Genomic DNA, 23752 nt, shown 5'->3' on the forward strand with positions numbered 1-23752 from the left:
TTTTGACCATATCTTTTTCTTGTTTGTTTAAGGCCACCTCACTTTTCTTTTCACTCTTTCTTTCGGCCTCATCTCTTTTTTTCTTTTGTCGTTGGTCTTCCATGATTTGTTTTGGGGACAAAGGAAGTAAAACAATGGGTTCTTTCTTGAGTACAAAAGAATATCTGTTTTTAAACCCATCATGTGTCACTTGCCTATCATATTGCCATGGTCTCCCTAACAAAATATGACAAGCATGCATTGGCACCACATTACATAACACCTCATCAATATACTTCCTAATCGAAAACGCAACAAAGACTTGTTTGTTCACTTTCACTTCAGCACAGTCATTCAACCACTGTAGCCTATATGGTTGAGGATGTTTCAAAGTAGGCAAACTCAATTTTTCAACCATCTCAAAACTAGCAACATTGGTACAACTTCCTCCATCTATAATAAGATTGCAAACCTTGCCATTGACAAAACACCTAGTATGGAATAAGTTTTCCCTTTGGTTAGTTTCTTCTTCCTTGACTTGGGTACTCATTATACGCCTAGACACTAATGCTTCGCCCACAACTGCCTCATATCCCTCATCAGGATCCTCTAATGCAGGCATCTCATCTTCATCCTCTCCATCATCTCCCTCACTATGAGATTCATACTCCCCATTATTATTCAACACCATCACTCTTTTATTGGGACATTGGCTAGTAATATGGCCAACTCCTTGACACCTAAAACATTTAATATCTCTAGAACGATTAATAGTAGTTTCAGGTTTACCTTGCACTCCTTGCTTAGGCGCCTCCTGTTTAATGTCAACTTTGGGTTTGACCACTACCTTGCTTTCTTCACGTTTAACAACGTTGGAACGCCAAGGTGTTGATGTATTCCCATATTGTGTGGTACGGCCAACTCCTCTCCTCTTGAGTTGTTGCTCCACTTTTATCGCCATTTGCACCATTTCATCTAGATCCAAGTAATGTCTAAGCTCCACTTGGTCTTGAATTTCTCTGTTCAAACCACACAGAAAACGAGCCATAGTAGCCTCACTATCGTCATCTATGTTTGCTCTAATCATGACTACTTCCAACTCTTTATAGTAGTCCTCAACACTCTTCACACCCTGTCTCAAAGTTTGTAACTTCTTAAACATTTCTCTATAGTAGTGATTTAGTACAAACCTCTTCCTCATTACGCTCTTCATCTCAGCCCAAGTTTCTATAGGCCTCTCATTGCATCTTCTCTTAGTAGTCACTAATTGATCCCACCAAATAAGTGCATAATCAACAAATTCAACCACGGCCAACCTAACCTTCTTTTGTTCGGAATAATGGTGACAATCAAACACGAATTCAACTCGCTTTTCCCATTCTAAATAAGCCTCTGGATCCGACTTACCATGGAACGACGGAATTTTCATCTTAATGCTACCTATGTTATTATCTTCCTTATTCCCATCATCGTACCTACCCCATAAGACTTCTCTTCTTCCCCTACCAAATCCTCTACCTCTTCCGCTCCTACCCGAGTTCTCGTTTTGACTCTCCTCTTCTACTCCTAATTCATAATCATCCTCTTCTTCTTCGACTGTACCCAAACCTTTAGGTTTAGGTTTATTTTCACTAGTGCTAACTTCAAGCCTATCCAACCTCTCATATAAAGGATCCAACTCGGCCCTCATCATTCTACTAAAATGCCCAAATAACGCCTCCATTTGAACCTTAGACAACCCCTGGTTCGAACTCTCTCCTACTTCCCTCTCCATTTTAATTTCAGATTTTGTACCTGCAATAAAATGTTAGTAGAAATAAAAGATTTTCCTCACCCAAATTCTCACAATCACTCCAAAGAAATAACACTCGCACTCAAATGTTTTTCACTCGAATTTGATAGTTCTCTCAAAGGTGTGCTCAATCTTTATATTTTCTTTTTATCAAACTAACAAGATTCAACTTGTGAACACTTGCAACTGTCTCACTTGGATTGCACAAAAAACAAGAACGATAGAATAACACAGAACAAATTTTTTTTTTTCGAAAATTCTGGATTATCAAATAACAAAGGATGATAGAAATAACGCAGATCTTAAAATAGAACAAAGGATAACACAAAACTGAAACAGAACGAATTTTTGTTTTTGTTTTTGATAGATATGACAATAGAAACAAAAGTATAATACAGATCTGACGAATTTTTAAACAGATCTGAAAATGATAACTTACTTCAATCAAACAGAACCAGAAGCTCTGATATCAAATGATACGAATCCTCGTACGAATGAAAGGCAAGCACGAATATAGAAATCGCACCCTCAATTCAATAACAAACAAGGAACGATTATGTTGTCCCGATCTTTTGAAACAAGTAACGATTTTGTGATATTCACCTCTAAGCGATTATAACTTAGCAACAAATATCAACGATAAAACAATTGAATTTCAAACGAACCTTCAAAGAACTTGTTTTGACAATCCGTGCGAAGAACAATCGACAAACGCCACAAAGATGCAATCTTTGATAAGTTTGATTTTGATAAACACAAAACACAAGCCTTGTAAATTGAGAGAAATCTCCAATAATTTGATATCAATCTTCAATGATTTCGTTCATCCCCCTTACAATACATTATATAAACAATAAAAATAAGAAAAGTTGTGTGAAAAGGCTTAAATAAGATAACTAGCAACTTTGACACGGAAGTGCGCCAAAAGACCGCGGGTGGGGTGCTTGTTTGACCGCGGGTGCGGTGTAGCTTCGGCAATAGACCGTGGGTGCGCTAATGATTTGACCGCGGGTGCGGTGCAGCTTCGGGAAATTTTTTAAATTTGATTATCATGGACCGCGGGTGCGGTCCCTGCTTTAGCGCGGGTGCGCTGGACCTTCGGCAATTGCACTTGAATAACATTCCAAAGACCTCCAATATTATTCCCATGATTCCCAACCTCTTCTAGTTTAGTAATCCAATTTGTAGATCCTCCTTGGTAGTTCATCATGAGTCCTTGAAGTGCTTCTTTAAACTTCTTGCTACGTCCCCTCGTTATAGGTCCTTCGGGCAATACCAACGAATCCCATGTTTTCTTTGGTGCTTGATCAACCACGTTGCATCACACTCCCTTTGACTGTCTTTAGCAGTCATGCTCTCAAGATTTCTTTAAAATTTTATAAACTTTATTTATGAGAGTATCGATTGATCATATCAAACTTATTTCTTATAAATTCAACTCATTGAATTTATTATCTCAACGGGAACAAGTATACAAGTGCTTGTGTGACCCTCAATGATTCAGGGTTACAGCTAGCCATGAGTTCACAACTCTTTGTGATTCAGGACATAATCATTTATTCAGGCTTACCCTAATTTGCCCCATTCCATGCACCAACATTTGATCATGATCAGAAACTATTTTCTGATTAAACCCATCGAATCATGGTAAGAGCGTCTAGTAACATCGTCCCATGACTCACTAGGTATCACTTATAGTTCCTGCAAGAACCAGTCGGTTATGATTAACGTAAAGTACGGTCCCTTGATCTCATATATCCCGATCGAATCTGCAACCATTGATTTATCGAGGGTTTCATATAAATTCGATAACTATGTGACACATATTTGAGAATAAATAGTGGCATCGCATATACAATTGGAGAACTCCTTCTGTAACGTACATCTCATACTCTGGCCAGAGATTCCACGCACTATTATTTCATCATATCACATAGGATATCCACACCCGTAGGTGAACGGTGAATTCTCGACTACAATGCACTGGCTCCTACATGTGTCGCAACTATACCCAATCTCGCCACCTGATGACTCTCCTGGAGTCGGTAAATGAGTCAAAGCACAGCCTAGAATATAGAGCCTCAGTGTTGTCCCAGGTCGTACAAACTAATGGTGTACAATCATAACCACGGACTTATCCTCTCGATGAATAATAACCACTTGGAAAGTTCGAGAGAGGGTAGTTCGGTATAATCATCATATGACTACCCATATGCATGTTTGTACATCTCTATGCCCTTACCAAGAAACGCGGTACACAACATCACAGATGCTAGTCTCGAGCTCAAGCGACCTTTATCCATGTTTTAGGCGGCTGAATCGACTAGGAACAAATTTAGAATATACAATGTTTACAAATGAGTTTCAACATCGAATTACGATTCATTTGTATTAAAGTATAATCAAGGACTTTATCTATGCTGATTGAATGAGTATACAGATAAAGTAAAACAAGACCATAAAAAGTTAAATTATATTAAAATAAAGATTGTTTATTACACTTGAGTCAATAAATTCTCTAGCCAACCGTTGGCTTGCAGGACATCTACTCTAACAGTATGTTCATGTAACTCATAGGCCAAGTTTTGCACCGGGAAATGTTTAAAAAAGATGATCCCAGGAACATTATAAATATCGACATTCTCATGATCAATTTATCTTGATATCAATCTCCACTCATTTCAAAATTCATTCTTCACTCATTTTAATTAAAATAAAATGCAGGATGCTCCTGGTATTTCGTCATCATATCCTGTGATGGCATTAAAAAATATAGGATACTGTATTTCATCATAACGTAGACTGAATACCAGGAGTATCCTACATTATTCTTGAATTTATCGAACTTACAACATTATCTCTTGGCAATACATCTCTATTCGATCGGTTCGGTTGCCAATATTTTTATAAATTTTGAAAATATTTTCAAATTGTTCATGCATTAAATTCGTGTGAAAACATTTTAGTACTTGGGATACTGCAACTTTTTGTTTAAATTCGTAGTAAATATTGACAACATGAATTTAATTCAGTTCGGTAGACACAAAGTATGATAAATAAAATTAGAAATAATTTGTCTAGAAATTGACCGTTTGTTTTTCAAACAAATGCAACTTGAATCATGTAATTGAAATGTTTCATTTCATATTTGAAAAGTCAAACTTTAGTTCCATTTGTTCTTATGCTTTACATTTTTACGATTTCAGAAAATTGATTGGTTTCTTGATTGAAAATGGAAGATAACAATGCACTGTCACTTGAAGAGCTGCAGGGAGACTACAGTCATGAAGTTCAAATTGATCGGATTTCAGAAGTGAAATGTGGAGTCCCTGATTTATCTATGCCGAAAAACGTTGAGGTACAAACTGAAAACTATGTTGTTGATGTTTTGGAAAGTAAACTACTAGTGGGTACGATTGTGAACAATGTTGAAGATGCTTATTTATTATATTGTCAATACGCACATGCCAAGGGATTTAGTGTGAGAAAGGGTGATCAATGATGTTTTCCCCATACTAGTGAACTTCAATCAAAGAGATTTAATTGTTCATGTCAAGGTTTGAAAGATGAAAAAAGTTCTAGTAAAAGGATTCCAGTTTATCAAAAGCATGTCACTAGAACTAACTGTAAAGCCAAACTGAAGATTACAAGAGAGAAAGAGGGTGTTAAGAAATTATTATTCCCAAGAATTTTGGTGTATGACAAAAACATGATAGCACGAAAACAGCTGCGGTTTATATATGTGACATGTATCAGTTCAATCGCCCAGCTCAACAGATGGAATATCTTTCTAACCAGCTAAAGCTTAAAGAAGTCTCAACCGCTTATTTCAGATCGCTGGCGAATTCTATTTTCTGAATAAAGAGAAGCTTGGACTTAAATGTACCTCCTCAGAACCGGATCATTAAAAAGAACCATTTATTGCTCAAAGACATTCTCTGACCGCCTTAACACATTCAAAGTATTACACCGCCTTGAAGTCAACGTATACGTACATCAGTTTCAAGAATGATCTGCATTTATGTCTCTATCCCAGAAAAGGAAGACCAAGTATAAACTTCAAGTTCTGATGCTAAAAACGGTTACCATAAAAGGAACTCCTCAAGTAAAGCGCTTTAGAACTATGTTGAGCAAAAAGAACATTAAATGCGTTCATTGAAAAACAATTAATGTTCATAAAGACGACATCAACACATCTGTTCAGAGGATCAGGTTAACGTTGATGTGTTCTTCCCAACCGTTAAGAAGATCGTGTATATTAACGGAGAAGTGTGCTAGCTAAACACACCTCTCGATTTACAGCTAAAAAATCTCGTTGCTAGCATATACAAAGATCTCATAGCGCTATCAAAAGTCTGTACACTTCATCGCTCTTTCAGCACGCTTTGAACATAATTACATTCGATCATCTAAGGATCAATTTCGTGCTATTTAAACCAAACTGATTGTTCACATCAGTAATCTTTTGGTTATTTGATTTAGTCTTGGTGTCTGGTGAACAAAGTATTCTTAAATATCCAGTAGTGTAAAGTGATCACTAAGAGTTCCAAAACAGGCAGTGTGATAAGTCCTGATTGGAGTGGGCTGTTGCAAAAAGTTTGTAAAACCAAAGTCTTTTAGTGAAAACCTTCCTATGAAGGAAGAAGGGGCGACGTAGGAGTATTCATTCTCCAAACATCCATAAAAATCTTGTGTCACTTTACTTCTCGCAAGCACTTGCTTTTCCAGTCTCTAATTGTTGATTAAGCATGTTAACGTGTTTAAGTTTATATTGGAGATTGTGAACCGTTTTCCGCACTTAATAATGGTTCACATTTCCAACCGTTTGAGAAGAATTTTCAACCGCCTAAAAACGGTTGAAATAAACATTTTAAAGAAGAAAATTTGAAAGATTTCATTCACCCCCCCCTCTAAACTCTTTCCCGATCCCAACAGAGGGTGAATGGCGGGTGAGTAGATTTTCTATGGAGCATAACCATGATATGTTTGCACCTGATCAAACTCACTTGTTAAGATCGGCACGCGATATATCACATGCAAAAAAGTCTACTCTAGAAGCTATGGTAAATGCTGGAATATCTATCTCTAGTGCTGTTTCTTTTATGGAAATTGAAGCATGTGGCCAAGAAAATTTAGGTTTTATTAGAAAGGATGCATATGACCATTTGAGTCGACTGAAAAAACATACCAAAGTTGAGAATAGATATGCTACTGCACTTATTCAATATTTTTTAAATAAGGCGAATAAGGAGAATTACTTTTACTGGAATGTGCAATTGGATGATGACAATAGGATGATGAACTTTTTCTTTCGAGACTATAGATGTGCGGTTGATTATGAATATTTTGGTGATATCCTATCAATTGATACAACATATAGAACAAACATGTATAATTTGATATGTACTCAATTTGTTGGTACAAATCATCATATGCGGAATGTGTTGTTTGACTTGGCCTTTATGTCAGATGAAACCGAAAGTTCATTTGAATGGTTGTTTAGAACATTTCTTGATTCTATGAATGAAAAGCGACCTCAAACTATCTTTTCAGACTGATGTCAAGCCATGATGAATGCCATTGAAACCGTTTTTCCACATTCACATCATCATTTATGTAAATGACATATAAATCAAAATGCCCCCTCATACTTTGGGAGTTTAAATGGTGATTCAACTTTTAAAAATTTATGGCATAAATGCATGACTTATTGTGAATCTGAAGATGAATTTGAGACCACATGGAGATATATGGTTGATAAATATAATTTGGATGGTCATAAATGGTTGAATGGGATGTACAAAATTAGGAAAAAATGGGCTCCTGCTTTTAGTAATGAAAGGTTTAGTGCGGGACTTTTTGCTACTTCAAGGAGTGAGGTCACAAATATGGTTTTCAAAAAAACATGTAATAATATGAGTTCTTTGTATGAATTTGTGACGAATTATGCAAAGATTCAAGACAATTGGCAGGTAAAGGAGAAGAATGAGGATACTCGTTGTCGTCATGGTAAGCCTGCACAAAATTTGAAAAATCATCCATTTTTGATTCATGCTGCTGATGTTTATACGATTACCATATACCAGTTATTTGAAATTGAATTGGTTAATTCTTTGAATTGCAAATATGTTGAACCACTATCTTGTTTTGGTAATCATTGGAATTGGATCGAGATCAAAGTAAAATCTCATAATGAAAACTCAAGAGTCAGGCACGTGGTATTCAACAAGCAGAATCATGAAATAAAGTGTAGTTGTCAAAAGTTTGAGATTGTGGGGATTTTGTGTAAGCATGCTTTGATGGTGTTTAACTGTATGAATGTCACTGTTTTACCCAAATGTTATATTTTGAAGAGATGGATGAAGAATGTAATAAATAGAGTTAACTCTGATTTTCAAGAAAGTGGCAATGGTGGAGGTAGTGGTGGTCATGTATCTGAGATGGTGGTAGTAGTTGTCAACCAAGTAATGAGATCGATATATGGTGTTGTCAACCAATATTTGAACTTGTCTCGAAGTTGAGTGTAGACGATGAGAAACCGTGTGATGATATTCGAAGTGATGGAGTTTGCATACGTAACCTACTTACTGCTAAAGCAAAAGGAGTTACAAATGCAAATATTACACGACACTGGGATACTAAGAGCAAAAAAAGAAAAGGAAAAGGAAAGGGAAAAGCTCAAATTTCAAGTAAGTTTTCATTTATTTAAAATTTATTCATTTTACTCATTATATAGTTAATGATAGACTTAATTTAATTGCGGTGATGATAGTCAAAACCAGTTGATCTCGTTAAGTGAAACCAAAAGACTATATAAAAACAGAAGTTCTCTTGTCGCCTTAACAAAGCACTGCTCTTCGAGTAATTATCAGTTTAGAAAACAGAAGCAGAACTTGACTCACTGCTAGAAACAGAACCTATCCTTTATATATTAAATGTTACCGTTACTTTACCAAGTATAAGTATTAAATGCTTCATTAATGCTGAACAAAGTCATTTAATACGCATTACATATTTTAGTATGCAACAAGACTGATTGTTCTGAAGCCTTTTTGCAGGAACTACTTTTAGCAATAAAGTTGTCTCTATCAGAAGTCAAAGAAGCCGTTTTGATTATAGACGTTGGATTCAAGTCATCTATATATGGATCAAACCCATTTGATCAAAATAACACTGATCATTTTTATCGAGAAACATATTATCTATCCAACGTTACTTTGAGCAACTGCGAACCAATCGTTATCTTCAAGCTCAATTTGCAGAAAAGCAGTACACGCTTAATATCTTACATCTGATCTTTGGAGATCATTTTGTACTACTGTGTCTTCACCTCTTCAAGATAAACATGTTACGATAATTTTCAAAGAAGAGTCTGTAATCTGGAAAAGAGTCTTTTCCAGAACCTTATTGTATTGAATTACATTGTGTCGAGTTACTAAGAGTTTCAGCAGGCAAAAGATAAGTTCTAACTGAAGTGGGTGAGTACAAGTGTGTACTAAATCCAAAGTCTTTTAGTGATACCTTCTGGAAACAGAAGAAGGGGAGACGTAGAAGATTTTATCTTCGAACTTCCAGAAACAACTACTCATCTACTGCCTACTGTTATTACTGTTTTTCACCTTACTCCATCGGATCGTTTCCGCCCTTATATTTGTGATTTGCTGGATTTACGCTTGAACAAGAATAGCTACAATTTCTAACAGGATTCTAGCACACTTTGCAAAAACTATCGTCAAAGGAAAGAGTTTATTCCCCCCCTCCCCTCTAAACTCTACATCGATCCCCAACAAATGGTATCAGAGCAGATTTCTCTTGTTCTGAAAAATTTACAACAGTTATGGCACATTTTAGCAAGGTTCCCATGTTCTCAAAAGAAGAATTTGATGATTGGAAGATCTGGATGCAAGCCCACCTTGCAGCTCAAGATGATGAGATATGGTATGTCATCACAGATGGTCCATTAAAGATTTTAAAGCATAATACAGCTATTGCTGTTACTGATGGTGCGCCGCAAATGGTTGAAAAACCAAGAAGCGAATGGACTAGTGAAGATAAAAAGAAAGCAAATCTCGACAACGTCGCGAAGGACATTCTTTATAAAACTCTTGATAAGAACACATTCAGCAAAATCAAGATGTGCTCTACTGCGAAAGAAATTTGGGAAAAGCTCATTAAAATATGTGAATAAAATGAGCACACAAAGAAAAATAAACTGTTTGTAGCAATGCAGAAGTTTGAAAATCTGAAAATGAAAGCTGGAGAAACTCTAAATGAGTTTGATGAATGGTTCAGCAGCCTGATTAATGAACTAGCAGCTCTAGGTAAAGAGCATGGCAACAGAGAAATAGCACTCAAGGTGATGAGAGCTTTACCCAGGGAATGGGACGTCAAAATAATGGCTATGAGAGTCTATAAAGATCTAAACAAGTTGGAGCTACATTACTTGTTCGCTGACTTAAAGGCCTATGAGTTCGAGCTAGAAGTGAGAAACGGAGAAGAGCCCTCAACAAATATGCCAACCAAGGCTCTTGCTGCTACTGCTGCTACTACTTCTACTGCTGCTGCTGCTGTAGTTATTCCACAAGCAGTACCTGCTACCATCATTGAGAGAACTTTTGAAAATACTGCTGAAAAAATCAGCAATGATGCTACGTCTCTCTTTGTGAATAAATTTTCCAGATTTACGAAAAAGAATCATCGAGCTTACCAAAGTCCTAATCGGAACTTCAAGAAGAATTCACCACCTGGTGATATGGCGTGCTTTAACTGTGGAAAGATCGGTCACTTTATTGCTGATTGTCCAAAGCTCAAGAAGGATGACCAGAAGAAGAAGGAATACAAAAGGAATGACAAGAAATTCAGAAGAGACCGCAAAGCGATAATTGCTGAGGAAAGCAAGTCTAAATGGGCGGATTCTAGTTCTGAGTCCTCTGACTTAGAAAATTCATTCTAGCGAAAGTGATGCAGAAGAGATCAAGTGTCTTATGGCGGATATTGAGCCAACCTCGACATCTGGAGAGGTACTTGACTTTGACTCTGACGAATTTACACGGACTGATTTGATTAAAGCACTGCATGACATGGTGGAAGAGTACTCAAGACTTTCTCAGTCATTCGAGGAAGTTAAGACTGAAAATCAAAACTTAAAAAATCAAGTCAGTAAGTTCACTTGTTTACAAGAGAATAGCTGCAATTATTTAAAAGTTGAGATAAGTAAGTTAAGAACTGAGAATGACAGGGTTAATGCAAATTACCAGACGATGAGTCTGAGAATCAGAAGTTATCTATTCTGGTAAATGCTTGGAACAAGTCTTCTGTTTCTTTAGAGAAGATGCAAGAGTTGCAGAAGCAATTCGGTGACAGAAGTGGTCTCGGATTCAACAATAATGAAAGCACTTCTGAAACTAGTACCAAGCCATAACTGGATAAAGGCAAAGGGAAATTCATTCACTTTGTCAAATCCAGTGCGGTATATGAACCTGAAGTACCAACTGTTCGAGTTGAAAGAAAAGTAAATCAGATGAACAGAAGAAAGCATTATGGTCTGGGTTATGTTGAACCTAAGGGGAGAGTTCACCAGAGTGCTGGATCCAGTAAAGGATTCAACTCAGGAGGACAATCCTCTATGAAGGTTAAAAACTACCAGTACTATAATTCTAGACCTGTTCAGAAGAGATACAGGCCAGACAATGCAAACAGAAGGGAAAAACAACATTCCAATATGCATACTGTTAGAAATAACAGACCTTTTGTTGCACACACCTCTTTGGATACCCGAAGTACAAGGTCACCAAGAATTGTACAAATGTGGGTCCCTAAAGGACTAATAAGGCTTGGACCCAAATAGACTTGGGTACCAAATACTAAAATTTGTTTGCAGGAACAACAGAAGAAAATCAAAATCAGCAGCTCCACATGGTATTGGACAGTGGATGCTCAAGACACATGACTGGACAGAAAAATTTACTATCAGAAGTAATGAGTTGTACTGGACTAAAGATAACTTTTGGGGACAACACAAAAGGTAAAACCGTGGGTAAGGCTAAGATTATCCATGGTAACATAACTATAAATGATGTATTACTGGTTGAGAATCTCTGTTATAATTTGATTAGCATTAATCAACTGTGTGATAATGGTTATTCTGTAGCTTTTCAGAAGCAAACATGAACAGTTAAAGATTCTGCTGAGTCTACTGTATTAACTGGAAAGAGAGAAGGCAACACCTACAAAGTTTCATGGAACTTAGATCATGTTGCTATTCCTACATGTTTAATTGCCTCTCTTACTGATAAGCATTGGCTCTGGCACAAGAGATTGAATCACCTGAATTTCAAGTCAATCAACAATCTCAAGAAGCAGAATTTAGTTGATGGTTTGCCTGATATTAACTTTGTTAAGAATCATGTTTGTTCTGCATGTCAACTTGGCAAGCAGGTGAGATCTAGCTTCAAGAACAAAGGTAGTAAATCAACTTCAAGGTGTTTGGAATTATTGCATATGGACTTATTTGGTCCAATCCCTATCATGAGCTTAGGGGGAATGAAGTATACACTTGTTGTTGTTGATGAATTTTCTAGATTTACATGGGTAATATTTCTTACTGGAAAAGATCAAACAAGTAGCCTCCTGATCAAGCTTCTGAAAAAGATTCAAAATGAAAAATCAGTCTCTGTCATTAAAATTAGAAGTGATCGGGGTACTGAGTTTACTAACAAGATTCTTGAGTTGTACTTAGTTGAACAGGGCATTCATCATGAATATTCAGCTTCCAGAACACCTCAACAGAATGGAGTGGATGAGAGGAGAAACAGAACTCTTAAGGAAGCTGCTAGAACAATGCTAGCAGATGCAGACATCTCTCAGCGCTTCTGGGCAGAAGCAATCAACACAGCATGCTACACACAAAACATAACCATGATCAACAAAATGCACAATCAGACTCCATATGAAATATGGAAAGGGAGTAATCTTAGTGTATCTTACTTTCATGTATTTGGTTGCAAATGCTTTGTGCACAACAATGGTAAAAATTATTTGACTGCATTTGATTCAAAATCAGATGCTGGACTTTTTCTTGGTTATTCTGCAGTAAGCAAAGTTTTCAGAATCTTCAATAATAGAACTCTCAATGTTGAAGAATCTATTCATGTTGTCTTTGATGAAGACAGTAGTGCTCCTGAAATTTCTAATTTTGTCTAATTTGAGTAACAGATTAGATAAGATTCATTTGGAACTGGATAGTGAAGATGATGCAGAACCTAGTGTTAAAGATGTTCAAAATCCAGAACCAGACATTCCTCTGGTAGAACAAATTGTTCAGACACAAGATTTACCAGAACCTCAAGTGAACATTCCAGAACGGCTACTGCTCCAGCTGAGCCTATTTCGAATATATCAAACCAAGAAGAAATCTCTTTAAACCCTTTTGTTTGGAGGAAATCACATCCTCCATCCCTGGTTATTGGTAATCCTGCAGCTCCGTTAAGAACTAGAAGGCAAATGATTAATGAATATATGCATGCGGCCTTTATCTCCAAGGATGAACCAAAGAAAATTGAAGAAGCTCTTCTGGATCCCAGTTGGATAGAAGCTATGCAAGAAGAGCTGAATCAATTTAAGAGAAACGAAGTGTGGTTTCTTATACCCAGACCATCTCATCAAGCCGTTATTGGAACTCGGTGGGTATTCAGAAACAAACTAAATGAAGAAGGCACTGTGGTCAGAAATAAAGCAAGATTGGTAGCTCAAGGTTTTAGACAAGAAGAAGAAATAGACTACGATGAAACCTTTACACCAGTAGCAAGGCTTGAAGCCATCAGAATATTTTTGGCCTTTCCTGCTTTTAAGAATATCAAAGTTTATCAGATGGACGTGAAAAGCGCATTCCTAAATGGTCTACCGCAAGAAGAGGTCTACGTTGAAAAACCTCCAGGTTTTACCGACCATTTCTTACCTCATCATGTATTTAAATTACACAAAGCCCTGTACGATTTAAAACAGGCACCTAGAGCATGGTATGACACCCTCTCAAAATTCCTTCTCAATAATGATTTTACAATCGACACAGTAGATAAAACTCTATTTACCCTAGTTAAGAATAAGCACATTTTGTTAGTACAGACTTATGTTGATGACATAATTTTTGGGTCAACTAACCCCAAATTATGTGCGAAGTTTGCTAAGTTAATGCAGGATCAATTTGAAATTAGCACGATGGGAGAATTAACATTCTTCCTAGGATTGAAGATCAAGCAACTTGATATTGGAATTTTCATAAATCAAGCTAAGTACACCAAGGAGCTACTGAAAAAGTTTGTCATGGAAGCATGCTCTGCTGCTTCCACTCCAATGAGCTCATCTACTAAACTTGATAAGGATGATAGTGGAACTCCAGTAGAGGTAACTCAGTATCGTGGTCTTATTGGTTCTCTGTTATATCTTACTGCCAGTAGACCTGATATTATGTTTGATGTTTGCATTTGTGCAAGATTTCAATCTAACCCTAAGCAGTCACATTACATTACTGCTAAACGTATTCTGAAGTACTTAAAGGGAACTCAAAATGTCGGCTTATGGTATCCTAATGATTCATCTTTTAATCTTATTGGATATTCAGATGCTGATTATGCAGGTTGCAAGCTAGACAGGAAAAACACAAGTGGTTTTTGTCAATTTCTTGGTGATAGGCTGATCTCTTGGTTTAGTAAAAAGCAGACTTCCATAGCTACGTCTACTGCAGAAGCAGAATACCTCGCTGCTGAAAGCTGCTGTTCTCCAATACTATGGATACAACAACAGCTTAAAGACTATGGAGTTCATGCTTCTGAATCACCTATCTTCTGTGACAATACCAGTGCCATTGCAATTACGTAAAATCCAGTACTTCATTCCAGAACAAAGCACATCGACATTAGACATCATTTTATTAGAGATCATGTGCAGAAGAAGAAAATTCGTCTGGAATACATTTCTACTGATTTACAAGCAGCAGACATCTTTACAAAACCTCTGCCTGAGAATAAGTTTTCTTATTTTCGTAATATACTTGGTTTAATTGATCTAACTTGATTATTTTGGTAAATATTATCAGTTATATGTTATTCGACTAACATTGATTTATTTGCACAATAGTAAAGAGACAACAAGTGACAACTATTGTTATTTTATTTAGAATGTAATCGAAACCAGGTTACACGATCTAATTCATTTCCTACAGAGTCTTGCCACTCAGAAATCCAGTTATTCAACTCATGACTCCTAATACTTTTAAAGGATTCTGCACTGGAAATCTTTTCTAGCTGATGCCATTCCTTCTAGAGCATCAAGTTAAGCAGAACTCTATCAGTAGCAAGCTCAGAAACATGATCAACTTCAAACTCCCGTTTGTACTTCCTTGCTGTTGCTCTTTGTGCAGTAGTAGAAGTCAAACCATTTTGATACATATTCTGAAGATCCTGCACCTTGAACCATGAAGACATGACCTTTATCCAGATATATTTTTCAATGGTCTTCTTCAAAGCTTCCAGATGAGGAAGTGTCTCTGGTGTTACCAAGACATGAGTACTGCTACAGGCATCGAATTGCTTGAGCCTGACATATCAAATTGCTATTTCTTGAACATGTGTTGTTATCTTATTTATAGACAGGTTACTTTTAATGTTGAAGAAGTTGAAGAGTCTCAAGTCAACCGAACAGTTCTACCGACTTACAAAGACTCAGTTTTTCTTATCCATTATTTATTTATTCAATCAATAAAAACAGTAGATAAACAAATACATGATAAAATGAGATTTTTTTTCATAAAACCAGAAGCATTACATAATGTTTATCTACTACATTTTTTTATATCAGCAGCTTGAAGTACTTCAGTGCAAAGTACTTCAGTAGGGAACCTATCTAAGGACTGCTGGGAACCCCTCTCCTTGAATGATTGTGGTTGTGGAAGAGGTGATTCCACAGCCTAGTCCTAATAATTTTGAACAATCTTACTGATTGTTCATATTATAAAATGGGGATTTTCTTCCCAGCCCTCATATCTTGAAAAAAGATTTCTTCAAACATCTTCTTACGAGACGCTGGAAGTTGTTTCTAGAAATCATCTGCTGATTCAGACTCTGAAGAAGACTCCGAGAGATTACTTGTTCTACCCATTTGATTTGATAAAAGTAAATGACTTAGTTTGTGAACTTGCAGGCACTTATATAGAATCTTGGAGAGACACTACAAGAAAAATAAAAATCAACAACACTCATAAGACAACGGTTTTAATAAAAACCGTTGTGTTTTTAACTTTTAACAACGGTTTTAACAAAAACCGTTGTCGTAGCCTAAAAAACCCGCTGATAGACAACGGTTTTTTAAAAACCGTTGTCGTACCGTTGTCTTTGATGTGTCTACGACAACGGTTTTTAAAAAACGTTGTCTATGAGCGTTTTTTTTTTTGGGCTACAACAACGGTTTTTGAAAACTGTTGTCTAAGAGCTTTTTTTTTGCTACAACAACGGTTTTAACAACCGTTGTCTATGAGCGTTTTTTTTAGGCTACAACAACGGCTTTTAAAAACCGCTGTCTTTCGGATGGTTTTTTTAGGCTACAACAACGTTTTTTCAAAAACCGTTGTCTATATAAGATTCTGTCAAGGGTCAAAGACAACGGTTTAAGTAAACCGTTGTCTTTCGGATGTTTTTTTTTACTACGACAACGTTTCAAAAAAACGTTGTCATTTTTTAGTGTTTTATTTGGTTAATGACAACGGTTTTTTGAAAAAACGTTGTCGTAGTTTATAATTTTTTAAAAAAAATCGATTAAAAGTAGCGACGGTTTTTCATAAACCGTCGTTAAAATTAGTGACGGTTTAAGTCAAACTGTCGCTAATTTTAAATCAGCGACTGTTTGAAATAAGTCGTCGCTACATTTAGCGACGGTTTTCAAAATAACTGTCGCAAATTCAAATTAGCGACGGTTCACAAAACTGTCGCATTGTTGAATTCGTGACGTTTTAAAAAAACCTGTCGCATAATTTAGCGACAGTTTCAATAAAAATGTCACAATTTTAAATTAACGACGAAACACTCGTCGCTAATTTGAATTTTGCGACGGTTATCTATAAATCCGTCGCTAATAGCGACGGGTTTAACTGAACTGTCGCTCATGGCGACGATTTGGTTGTATTCGTCGCTTTTCGCGACGGTTTAAAGAAATACCGTCGCTAATTGCAAATTGCCTATAAAAACCGCATCCTTAGTCATTTCTCCTCACAACGAATTCTTTTCTCTTCAGTTATTTTCAGTTCTAAGTGTAACTTCTAAGTGTAAGATTTTAAATATTATTTTAATTTAAGAAAAACTATTTAAGGTTCGAAGTGTAAGATTATAAATATTATTAATTTAGTAAGTTTGTAAGTTTTTTTTGAAGGTTTATTAAATTATAACAATAAATTTTTTTTTATTTTACGGAAAAATTTAGCGACGGAAAGCATATGATAAACTGTCGCTAAGCAGCGACGGAATTAATATAAACACCGTCGCTAATTAGCGACGGCAATTTAGTAATTGTCGCTGGTTTGCGACGGACGTCATATAATAAACAGTTGCTAATAGCTACGGTTTTATAAAAACCGTTGCTAATAGCGACGGTTTATTTAGGAAAATCGTCGCAACATTTAGTTTAACAACTATTTTTCAATGCTACGACAACGGTTTTTCACCGTCGTCTTTAGACGTCTATAACAATGGTTTTTCAACGTTTTCTTTGAGCGCACCCTTTAACCACAAGGCCTTTAACAACGGTTTTACAATACCTACGACAACGGGTTTTCACCGCCGTCTTTGACGTCTACGACAACGGTTTTTCACCGTTGTCTTTGAGCACACCCTTTAACCACATGGGCTTTAACAACGGTTTTATTTCACCTACGACAACGGTGAAAAACCGTTGTCTTTCGCCTTTTTTTTGTAGTGAGATGAAGTGACGGCTATCTGACTACTCGAATACCAAGAATCATCTGTCACTTCCCCAAATTTTGTATCTTCACATTTATTAGTTGCATTAATTTAGGGGGAACAGTATCGTTTTCAGACTGTCACTTTCGTACTTTGTTAGAAGTAGAAAGGGTGTTTGTCTTTTCGATAAAACAATGTGTCTACTGGTTTTGTATCCAAGTGCTGGAAATATTTCAGCAACTTATGACTTCCAGTAGATATTATCATAAAACGACAAACCCTCTTCTGGTTATTTTCAGTAACCAATTGGACAGCCCGCTCTTTTTGTATTACCTTTCAAATTTTGAAATCATTAGATTTTCTCTGACATCCTCTGTTTAACTTTTCAAATACTCAACCGCAAACATATTGACACGTGTCCTTGTGTTTCACTGACGGCTATACACTTTTTGATTATCAACCGCTCTTTTTATTTCTTTTCACTTTTTACGTTTCCAGAATCTTGCCTACTAGCTACTGATTTCTCTTGCTCATCTCTCTTACAGATCTTATCTCAAATTTGTCTTGTTTACAGAAATGGCCGGAGCTTACACTTTGAACGTTTATCAAATTAACTTTGCTTCCGTCCTAAATATCAAGGATGAACAACTTGTCAAAATGTTTCAATCCATTGAGAAATCCGGACTCAGAAAATTTTTGGAAGCACCTGCCGTTATATACAAAACTGCTCTTTTGGATTTCTACGCCAAGGCAACTATACAAGAAGGAAGAATCACCTATTCTCAAGGGAACGCATATATCTCCATCGACAGTGTCCTATTGGGATCAACTTTCTTCCTGTCGTGTTCTGGTTTTTCTGAATTTTATAGCATTTCTAAGGAAGAAATGTCTACTGCTCTACTTGGTTTCTCAGCTTCTAGAGAGGAACTCTCTCCATCCTGTTTTAAGAAGCTTTTGAAGATGGAATTTCAAGTGCTCGCTGACATTGTAGCAAAAGCACTGCTAGTGAAAGACGGAACGTTTGATCGGCTGACCAAAGAAAAGTTTCAGGTGATGATTTCCATCACTTCTGAGTACAAAGTAGATTGGAGTTCTTTCTTGTTTCGAGTAATGAAGGATATGGTGCTACGAAAAAGTTCTGGTTTTGCTGTTCAGATCAGCACAATGCTCAAGGATGCTGGTTTTGCTTTTACTACTGATCAGGACGCCTCCTACGTCACAATGGCTGATGCTGATAACGTGCTTGCGCTAAGGCCAAAGCCAACTGTCGCTGAATTTATTTCCATGAAAAAGGTGGTTGGAGATGCACAAACTGAGGCTCAAGAACCTCATAAGAAAATAAGAGAAAGAGAGTGGTTATCTCCACGGATTCTGATAAAACAATCTTTGAGGAATCTGCTGCTCCTATTCAAGCATCTGTCCCTGCCACCACTACCGAAAAGAAAGCCCGCACTCTTCTTCGCATCAAGAAAACAACAGCAATTGCTGATTTAGACGCTATCCCATTGCATCAAGTATTTCCAACTGCTGCTCAGGATCAGATCGTGATCCATATTCTTTCTGAACGCTTGAGATTGATGAATGAGCAACTTCTTGCTCAAGAACAGGCGTTTGGTTAGCCCGTTCAATATTAAGTAGGCTTTGTTCCAGAACTTGCTCAGAATAAGTCAGTTGAGGAAAGAACCATGGCTTCTCCAAGAGCTAACGTTTCTAGTACGCCTGCCTCTCCCAAATTACCTACTCACTCCTCTCCTCTCATCTCTGTCCGTGAACTGACTTCAGTGGATGAAGTCGTTCAATCCATTGTTGTTGATATCTCTGTTGCACCAGAAGCAGCCCTGGCTGATGACATGGTCCAACCACTAACCTCTCCAGCAGCTCAACAATTAGCAGAATCAGATGCTACCAAATCTCTGTCACTGCCGAATTTGGAGATCTTCTCTTCTGAACATCGAAGAGAAATGGTAGCTATCTTGACTGATCAAAATACAGCCGCTGAACAGTCGGAGGCCATCGAAGCCATGCAACCAGAAGAAAGGAAATTTCTTGGATCCTCTGCTGTTGCTGATAGATCTTCTACTGAACAGATTCCTGCTGTCTTTACTGGTCCATCAGATCCCACTACTTCTACTGCCTTAGCTGTTCTTCCTACTGAGTCACCTACTCGCACTGCTCACATTGTGCGTCTAGCTGAAATATCTGCGCGCATGCTTGCTAAAAGTCCATCCTCCGATGAAGAACATTTTGATCTTGAATTTGAGATTGATTCGCTTAAACGGAACATTGAAAGAATCTCAGAGATCATCAAAAAGATGTCTTTTGAACATGCTGGTGAAGTCAACGCCACCAAATTCTTCCAAGATCGCATAACGAATAATGTCATTAAAACGGCAGAATCGTTAGCTAAGCTTGAAGTTGAATCTGAAATCTTCAGGAAGAATGTCTTGACCAGTCACGCCAACATAGTTATTGGACAATCCGATGTTCTACGAACAATTGCTGCTCATGAGTCATCTCTTCGATCAATTTCGACTAAAATGGAGGCTACTGATTTGAAACTAGAATCCATTGACACCAAGATTGAGTCCCAATCTCAGTCTATTCAGATTATGAATGATCGTGTTTCGAATCAAGTCTCATTTTTGAAAATGATGAATGATAGCTTTATTAGTCTGTCGGGCCGAATGGATGAAATGCTAACTCGCTTTGATGCCAAAAATGGGGAAGCAGTGAGCAGAACAGAAGTAAGAACAGAGGAAGGTAGATCAGGAAGACATCATCTAGCAGAATCATCCCTCAGAAGCCAGGAACCTCAAGATGACGATGATGCACTTTTCAGAGACATTGAAAATGATGATTAATTTTTCTTTTAATTCTGATTTACTGTACTTACTCTTCAGTTTATAATTGTTATCTTTTGTGATTTAAATGTTTTCTTCTTCTTACTCACTTCTAGGTTTTGTCATCACCGCAAAGGGGAAAATTGATAGACTTAATTTAATTGCGGTGATGATAGTCAAAACCAGTAGATCTCATTAAGTGAAACCAGAAGACTATATAAAAATAGAAGTTCTCTTGTCACCTTAACAAAGCAGTACTGTTCGAGTACTTATCAATTTAGAAAACAGAAGCAGAATTTGACTCACTGCTAGAAACAGAACATATCCTTTATGTATTAAATATTACCGTTACTTCACCAAGTACAAGCATTAAATGCTTCATTAATACTGAACAAATTCATTTAATACGCATTACCTATTTTAGTATGTAACTAGACTGATTGTTCTGAAGCCTTTTTGCAGGAACTACTTTTAGCAATAAAGTTGTCTCTATCAGAAGTTAAAGAATTCGTTTTGATTATAGACGTTGGATTCAAGTCATCTATATATGGATCAAACCCATTTGATCAAAATAACGCTGATCATTTTTATCGAGAAACATATTATCTATCCAACGTTACTTTGAGCAACCGCGAACCAATCGTTATCTTCAAGCTCAATTTGCAGAAAAGCAGTACACGCTTAATATCTTACATCTGATCTTTGGAGATCATTTTGTACTGCTGTTTCTTCACTTCTTCAAGCTAAACACGTTACGATAATTTTCAAAGAAGAGTCTGTAATCTGGAAAGGAGTTTTTTCCAGAACCTTGTTGTATTGAATTACATTGTGTCGAGTTACTAAGAGTTTCATTAGGCAAAAGATAAGTCCTAACTGAAGTGGGTGTGTACAAGTGTGTACTGTAAAATCCAAAGTCTTTTAGTGATACATTCTGGAAACAGAAGAAGGGGAGACGTAGAGGATTTTATCTTCGAACTTTCAGAAACAACTACTCATCTACTGCCTACTGTTATTACTGTTTTTCACCTCACTTCATCGGATCGTTTCCGCACTCATATTTGTGATCTGCTGGATTTACTCTTGAACAAGAATAGCTACAATCTCTAACAGGATTCTAGCACACTTTGCAAAAATTATCGTCAAAGGAAAGAACTTATTCACCCCCTCCCGCTCCTCTAAACTCTATATCGATTCCCAACAGTTAATCTACCACTAAGTTTGTAATTTTTTTGGACTTGCTAGGTGCAAAATAAACCAAAATGAAAAGAAAAAATTCACAATATAAATCTACATCTCCTCAATTTCCATATCTATTTGGGCACAATCATCATTATTTTCCAGTATTCAATCAAATGGTAACACATTCTTTTTAAATTAATAATATTAGATGAATTTGGGCACAATCAACACATATCTTATATTTATTTTTGTATTTCAAATGCAGTTTGGAGGTCCTCATTCATCACAATTTTAGGGGTCTTCGTATCAATTTGAGGGTCCTCATTCTTCACAAGTAAGAAATTTTGTCAAAGAAAATTAACTTTATTTACAAATTCATAAAATTTTTATATTGTTTAGGGACATGATCATGATAACTGAAAAGCATGAATTGTTGATAAAGATGGTATGGTCGTTGCCAGGTATTCATATTTTTGATATTTAAAAATTATACATTGTAATGGTTTTGAAATCTTCCTTAGAAAATTATTATTTTGATGGAGGGAATGGTGGAGGCCCATGGGTTAAATGACCGTGAATGTTCGTTGGAGCAGGAGCAATGTTTGGAGTTATTTTGCTTGATATTTTTGTTGGAACCATCATCTTCTGGACTTTCCATCAGGCCATGTTTTAAAGATTTTCAAGACATTTCAGTGGGCTTTATCATGTTCTAATCTTTGGTTTGTTTAACATCGTCTTTTACATTGTTTAATTTGCTTCTTGGTGCTCAAATTGAATGATTATTATTGGTACAATTTTTTTCATTTGTTGTTTTTAATGGCAACATTGGTTTTCTTTTCCGGATTACTGTTGTGAAGTTCGCTTATAATGACTGTTTCTTTCAAAAAAAATTAAATTAAATAATGTTTCAATCTATAATTTGAATGTTGCATCAGAACTTATTATACTCGCTAAAACAATTTATATATGCATTTATAATTAGTCTAGTGAAAAGTTAAGATATGTATTTGCTTCTTGTTTTTAGTTGTAAAGGAAAGCACAAATGTCAAATATTTACACCATTATTAAATTTTATCGTCATATTCTTGGACTGGTCTTTTACAAGGCCAAAGAAAAAAGAAAAAAAAAATTATTCATCTAAAACATATATCAAATTCAGTATTGATCACTCACATAAGTAGTCCATTGAAATAAAAAGAAGTGACACATTCACACATTTAGAGACAAAAAATATTATAACAAACAAAAAATATATATAAACATCGAATTCAAAAGAAAACGGTAGATATGGAAATTTTGTGAGAGAGTTGAAAATTTTGAATTCTCTTATTTTTGGTGGAAGCTATGTGACGAGAGAACGGTAGAAATGGAAATTTTGTTAGAGAGTTGAAAATTTTGAATTCTCTTATTTTTGGTCAAACCGAGGAGAGATTCAGAATTAGAAAAGCTTAAAAAAATTAGATGTCACGTGTCAGAAAATAAGTAGTGATGCAACCCGGGCAAAATGGATGGGTTGGGTCGGATACTCTGCCGGATTTGCTATCAAGTGAAAGGAAATATGAGTTGAGCGTCTAGACTGAACTTCTTTCCTTCCTGAAATTTGAGAGATCTGCGGACAAGAAAGTAACCACGTGAATGGGCGCCGGAGGGGTGTCCGGCGTGACCACTATGATGCTTAAGTCGGCACTCAAGAAATAAAATCAATGTAGCCAAGTGATGGCTGTGAGATTGGTCTGGAGAGTGGGTGTAAATGAGCATTAAATGAGTATTCAATGTGTGAGTTAATATCTGAATGAGGCATAAATGCAAGTAAAGAACCTGATATTTATAGTAGAGGATGCAATGATGACCTAGTTTTTCGTGTTTGAGCATTAATGATAGTAGGGTGGCTGATTATACCCTATTATTCTGACATGTCAAATCTTACACTATTCACATCCATCCCACTTGATTTTATCAACCATTAATGTTATTGTCAGAGATAGGTCGGCTGTGCATGCTCGATCAAGTCGGCGTCA

At 36.4% G+C, this 23752-nt stretch overlaps 1 protein-coding gene across 4 annotated transcripts; it reads left to right on the plus strand.

Moving 5' to 3' along the window:
* The first annotated feature begins 4783 nt into the window (after nucleotides 1–4783).
* On the plus strand, nucleotides 4784–22494 carry LOC142526983 (uncharacterized). 4 transcript variants are annotated; one of them, XM_075631683.1, is made up of 6 exons: nucleotides 4784–5129; nucleotides 8299–8460; nucleotides 21798–21910; nucleotides 22000–22068; nucleotides 22134–22195; nucleotides 22277–22494. In XM_075631683.1, the coding sequence occupies exons 1-3, from the start codon at nucleotides 5004–5006 to the stop codon at nucleotides 21816–21818; spliced, it is 309 nt and encodes a 102-aa protein (XP_075487798.1). In that variant the 5' UTR covers nucleotides 4784–5003; the 3' UTR covers nucleotides 21819–21910; nucleotides 22000–22068; nucleotides 22134–22195; nucleotides 22277–22494. The 4 variants fall into 4 exon arrangements, with proteins under 4 accessions (XP_075487798.1, XP_075487797.1, XP_075487796.1 ...); XM_075631682.1 differs by having other exon boundaries at nucleotides 22328–22494; XM_075631681.1 differs by lacking the exon at nucleotides 22277–22494 and having other exon boundaries at nucleotides 22134–22267.
* The last annotated feature ends 1258 nt before the right edge of the window (nucleotides 22495–23752 follow it).

Source organism: Primulina tabacum, chromosome 15, assembly GCF_025594145.1.
Source record: "Primulina tabacum isolate GXHZ01 chromosome 15, ASM2559414v2, whole genome shotgun sequence".
Lineage (NCBI taxonomy): Eukaryota > Viridiplantae > Streptophyta > Magnoliopsida > Lamiales > Gesneriaceae > Primulina > Primulina tabacum.